General features: G+C 38.1%; 2 protein-coding genes across 2 annotated transcripts in view; both read left to right on the top strand.

Moving 5' to 3' along the window:
- The first annotated feature begins 376 nt into the window (after positions 1-376).
- LOC149934331 (uncharacterized) lies at positions 377-1,072 on the top strand. Its single transcript, XM_090153420.1, has one exon. The coding sequence runs from the start codon at positions 377-379 to the stop codon at positions 1,070-1,072; it is 696 nt and encodes a 231-aa protein (XP_090009546.1).
- A 3,021-nt stretch (positions 1,073-4,093) lies between these two features.
- LOC149934329 (uncharacterized) overlaps positions 4,094-6,000 on the top strand; it is a 79,585-nt gene continuing 77,678 nt past the window's right edge. Inside the window, exon 1 of the mRNA XM_090153419.1 lies at positions 4,094-4,223. Within this exon, the coding sequence (XP_090009545.1) occupies positions 4,152-4,223 (72 nt within the window). The 5' untranslated portion in view covers positions 4,094-4,151. The remainder of the gene's footprint in view (positions 4,224-6,000) is intronic.

Raw genomic sequence — 6,000 nt, 5'->3', positions numbered from 1 at the left:
AGATGAAGAAATAAAAATAAGAAATAAACTTGAAAATAAAATCAAAAAGTTGATTCCCAGTATCGAAAATATCAAAACGGATGATGAAGCCGTTGCGTTCTACACCGGCTTACCAAACTATAAAAGAGTTATGCAGTTGTACGAGTTTCTTGATCCAGGAATTGATGGAAGCAATATTATATATTGGAAGGGATCGTCAAGCGCTAGCAATACTAATGCCTCCCCTGGACTTCGTAGTATAAAAATTAGTACAGTTGATCAGTTTTTCATGGTTCTAATGAGATTGAGGCTCGGTCTTTTTGTACATGATTTAGCCGACAGGTTTGGAATTTCAAAAGCTTCTGTTAGCAACATTTGTAATACATGGGTCAATTATATGTATTTGCAACTCAGCCAAATTAGTATCTGGCCTACGAGGGAACAAGTTGACGCCCACATGCCGGAAAAATTCAAAACCACATATCCTTCAACGCGTGTCATATTGGACGCAAGTGAGATCAAGTGTGAAGTACCAAGCTCGTTAGTGTTACAATCGGGTACATACTCCAATTACAAATCATGTAACACTTACAAAGCTCTAATCGGAATCAGTCCAAATGGTTTCGTAACGTTTGTGTCAAGCTTATACACCGGCTGCATATCGGATAAAGAACTTACTCAGAGAAGTGGCTTTTGTGAATTAGATTTCGATGAGAATGACAGTGTAATGGTCGACAAAGGCTTTTTAATAGATGATATGCTTAAGGAAAAGAATGTTCGACTCAATATACCACCTTTTCTTGGGCCACGAGATCAATTTGAAAAACACGAACTTGAAGAAACCCAAAAAATTGCAGCTGTTCGAATACATGTAGAGCGCCGAATACAAAGAATAAAAGGATGGCACATTTTTGACCGGCCGATACCGATAAGTTTATCTCCAGTGATAAATCAGTTGTTTACTGTTGCTGCACTTCTCACCAATTTTCAAAAAACAATTATAAAGAAGAAAAATAACAAAAACCCAGCAAATAATGAGAATGATGATTCATTTCAATTCGACGATACATTAGAGTGGCCAATAGATGTATGAAAATATTTGATTGTTTTTTAAAATATAATTTTTAATTCATGATTACGAAGAGTAATTTATTTGTTGTCAAATTTTACGCGTGACTAGAAATGAGCAATATTGAAATAAACATTGAGTAATTAACTAAAATTATTTCGCTACTTTAGTTATTACAAAATATAATTTTCATTCATAATTCATCTTATTAAAATAACGTAAAATATTACTACGGAGTAAGTCAATCAAAGATAATTGCTATGGCATAATAACATGATATCACCCGTTAAAAACTTCATTTAGTAGATAATTCTACTTTAGTAAAATAAAAATAGGAACTTAATTATCATATATCACAGATGATACTTATGAGATTGACTTAAGCAGAGTTTCTGTTTTCGACTAGTTTACACAACATGTTATTAAAAAAAAATCGATCTAATTTTTCTTCCATTACCCTCCACTCGATTGCGTGAAAATAAACTCTTTGAATGATAAGACCTTGAGCGACGTAAACAATATAGTCGCACCACGTGTATCTAGTCAACGCCATTTGACCCATTATTTGGTGGTAATGGTTGTGCATTTTATCGAATTTCAAATTACCATTTTTTAGTTTGATGTGATAATCGCTTGAATTCACTAGTTTCGATGGCTTTTTGTCTCGCAGCGATGAGGGGCATTTTATTTCGATAGTCCCGAAGGGGTTAGCTTCTCTTGGATCATATGCAAATCCATCGGGTGAGGTGCCAAGCCAAAATTTATTTGGGTTGATGACATATCCAGATGGAACTACAGTGACAGCGTGGCCTATGTTGTGCATTTCTTGAACGTACTTGCTTTTAGCTACTGGTTCAAACTTTTTCCCGTACTTTATTGCGTTTAGATGTCCGATATCCTTGGGGTTCACAACATTTTTCAGTCCAGCTTTATTCCATTCTTCCTTTCGTCTTTTACACACAGTTCCAAACGTAGAAGAATTTAGCCTCGTTGACCTCATCTTTTTCCATAAACTCGAATCCGACTGACTTTTTGAGTCTTTTTCTATGTCTTTCGAATCTTCATTAGTTACAAAATTTTTCTGAAAAGGAAATGTAGAAGAATCAGTAAACTTTACACCCTGACAAAAAGCTTGTAAATTACCAAAAAAATATCGTTTTCCTGAAAACCGAGAGGAAAATAAAGGCCAGTGATTTGTAGTATTGAAGAGTTCGTTGAAAAAGAAGGAATTTTAAAATCTATAGCTCTGCTGGACAGTGTCACCGCTGGGTACCTTGTCAGATTATGGACAACTTCAAATCCTGTTGTATTGAATGGCAGTTGAAAACTAAGCGGGGAATTCATGGAAGTGTCTCCCATTTTGGTGTGAACCCATTTTGATGAGTTCGGGAGTGGAATGCATGAGAACATATCATCCTCATCGTCAGATTTAGTACTTTCGAAAGCCGCTTTCAGTTTTAGCAGTGCCAATTCAACTTCTTCCGCAGTCCGAGGGTTTGCACTACTCTCGTAGATACGACAAGGTAGTGGCTTCGTACTTCCACCTTCCTTAGGTGACTGAAAATTTATATCAACAACCGCCAAAGGAGTTATAGTTGAGGTTCGTGGTCTATTCCACTTCTGCGGGAGATCTGTACAGGCAACTTGTTGGGGTGGATCAGATACATCCTTCTGTTTGAATAGCGATAACAACCGCAGTAGTGAAATCAGATGATTGCAAGTTCCAGATTGGCCAGCTTTGCATTCGCAGTAACATCCATCCTTTACTTCTACTTGAAATCCAGAAGTGGCCAATACTACCGCTACTAGATATGGTTTTTCATTTTTCCTTTGACTGCGAAAGCATTTTGCTTTTACAAATACTAGTCCATTTTCCCTAAAATAAATGGAGATTAATAAATATAATATAATTCGACTGTTTCAAAAATAACATAAACTTACTTCAAACCGTTAGAATTTGTCAAAATTGAATCCGAATTAACATATCCCTCGACAAGGTAGTTATAGCTTTATCGGTAATGCTTTGTTGTTGGATTTCTTGAATTGTAATACTTTTGAATAGTCTCCGAGGTTATAAAAGGCACATCTTTAATGGAACGTTTGTAGCCGGTTATGGGAAAAATTATTACACTATTATTTTAATTCATTGTAATTGGTAAAAACAAGCAACTATCACACGAGGCGTCGATGCACACGACAGAATCCCTAAAATGTATAACAGACGGAGTTTATAAGCAGACGACATAGCTTCCTACAACTACTAACGCCACCTCTTGACACCTTCTATCATTAAAAAAAATCCGAACAAATATTTGCCCCTTTGGATTACTTCCCTGCTGGACACTAGTAAACCCACCTATTATTTTAGAAATATATTTCGCTTTTGAAAATTCCAAAAACAAAACTCTTTAAACCTAAAACATTTTAAATATCTGCGCCTTCATAGATCTCAACTACTCCCCCTTAATTCAACCTTTCAACTGCTTTGATAAAAGCATTTTTTATTTAATAGATGTCCCTTTGCTCTGCCTCACAGGGCATATTTTGCCTAAAATTTATGTTTGTAAAAGAAAGCCATAAGTTGGAAAAAAAAGTTTAATTTATAAAAATATTTTAAATAGAACAGATCAATACTTTGCTGTGGGATATTTTACTATATTATTGGATGTAATTAACGGTATTTAAAATAGTTTTAAATATGTTATACTAAACAATGTAGGAATCGTGGAATCTTAATACAAACATTACCAGAGTTGAGATGATTATTTTATTTGTAATTGTATGCTTCTCGTAAAAATTTCCCGCGTATGGTCCTCGTGGACCCCAGAAAAACTTTCTCGCGTCTGTGGTCCGCCAATAAGAAGGGAGCTCTCACTTTCGGGGGTGATAAGAAACTATCATCTGCTGAAACGAGAGGGGGGTGGCTGAGGGTTCAAAGGGTTGCTGGCGCGGCAGATAAGGACTGTTTGCGGACGCGGTCTTCGTATAAAACCGAGTTCGAGAGGTTGGGAGGTCCACGTTTCCGCATCTTACCATCTTCCAAGACGTCCTCTCGCTCTCTTCGGTCTTCGCCGCTCAACGAAGTGTCTCTTTCGCGACCATCATGGCTCCAGTTTTTCACCACGACCAACACGTGCGCAATCACTGTCCTCCAACAGGCGCTATTCTGGCTTCGGTAAGATACCCCTTTTCATTTGACTGAGATCCGTAAGCGTGTCTTTTAGTCAAAATAATTAGGGATAGCTAGAGATAAAAAAAGCGCCAACTAAAATAAACAATTTCAGAAATCATTTTTTGCGGGTAAATAATAGGTTTTGCGTTATATAATTTGCGAACAGACCGTAAATATGATTTACCATAATCAGAAATTATGAGACCTTCACAGAACGCGTTGGAAATACGTATTGTAATCCGGGTAGTGGGTACTGGGTAGTCATGTAAATTAAAACCGACTCGTTTACAAAAAGTGCTGTAGCCTGTAGTTTATTTCAAGCCGTAGGTCCGAATTCTACGAATTGTGAAAAACTAGATTATGTCCAAACTCTATATTTAACTTATGACAGGGAGTTGATGGAAACATCTATTCCAGTACCTTTCAGCTCATTTTTCACGTTTGACCCGTGTTATTCCAATTGATTTAATTATGCTTAAAATTTAACTTGTCGCTTGTGAGAGCCGGTGCGATTGCAATTTGTGTAATTATTTGAAATAATTTTCAATGAAACTTTGTTAGAAATCTACATTTAATAAATTAATGTTATTTTAAATGACTGGTTTTGAAAACATTTCTCGCGGTTCACTATTTTCAAACGTCACTGAATTGTTGGAAGAAAGTAGTGTTGGGGGTCAAATGTAGGCGAACTGGGCACGTCTTAGTCACTAGGGCATAGTACCCCCGTGGCCCCAACGGCCTCCGTAGTACGGCGAACAGCCTCAAAGCAAAATTTTGATGGCAGCGCCGTTGGATTTTTCCTGCCTGCCTAAGTGTCCAGTCCACCTCTGGGAATCAAACCTTGTATTTTTATATCAATTTTTTATTTATGTTATTTGACTTGTTTTTAAGGCGGAAAATTCGAATTCAAGTCATCTCCCTCTTGCGGAACCTGCGCAGTCTGCTTTTGTTACTTTTGGACGTGATGCTCCTTTTCGATTGGCCCCAGTTCTTCCCCCGGCCGTAATGGAATCGTGAGTATATTAACAACTTTTAAATCTCACGCGTTAAAAGACCTCTGTTTGGTATGGTAAACCCCATTGGTAAATGAACTCGCGCACCGAAGACCATTAGAGGTAGTTTCAATTAAATGTGTTAATTTACGTGAATTGGAGATAATCCTTATTTCTGGCTCTTCCTCAGTTACAATACAGGTTCCACGCAGGCATCAATGGGACATCACCCAAATATGACCGAAGACGACTGGCAAGGGGCCATTAATCTGTTTTCTATCAGCCGGCATGGCGCTGTCTCGCCGGTTATCGACGTCGAAACCTGTTCGCTGGATGAACAAGTCGCCACAAGTGAAACGAGTAACTATATTTATTACATTTAAAGTCAATTTCCACTTACTAATTTGGAATGTCCATTTCAGCCTCGTCAACAATTCTGGTTTTCGAACAGTCGACGGCCATCGAAGCCACGGACAATGATACGTCATTGAGCAGTACGACTGCACCACAGGGGGCAACATCCACCAACGAGGTTACGCGCAAGTTCACGTTTCCCGCCGATTCAACTACGCAGACTGTATTGAACAGCCCAAATTCCATAACCGCGTCTGAACAGCCTAGGGCTGATTTGAGTGCTTTGTGTCGCGTACAATTTACATGCGATTATACAGACAATCTTACCAGAAATACATGAACCGAAATTATCAGCGACCTATCCCGCTTATACTAAAGGCGTTTTCCCCGTTTCCCCCTCTCTTTACTCGGTTGTAGTCCCCCCCTCCGCGGAA

The sequence above is a fragment of the Leiobunum rupestre genome, chromosome 7, assembly GCF_980474605.1.
Source record: "Leiobunum rupestre chromosome 7, qqLeiRupe1.1.hap1, whole genome shotgun sequence".
Lineage (NCBI taxonomy): Eukaryota > Metazoa > Arthropoda > Arachnida > Opiliones > Sclerosomatidae > Leiobunum > Leiobunum rupestre.
Note: the sequence above shows the minus strand (reverse complement) of the source record. Positions and strands in the feature narration are given on the sequence as shown.

Excerpts from the sequence above, each read along its gene's own strand:
- LOC149934331 (XM_090153420.1), top strand. The coding sequence starts at position 377 with ATGTATTTGCAACTCAGCCAAATTAGTATCTGGCCTACGAGGGAACAA.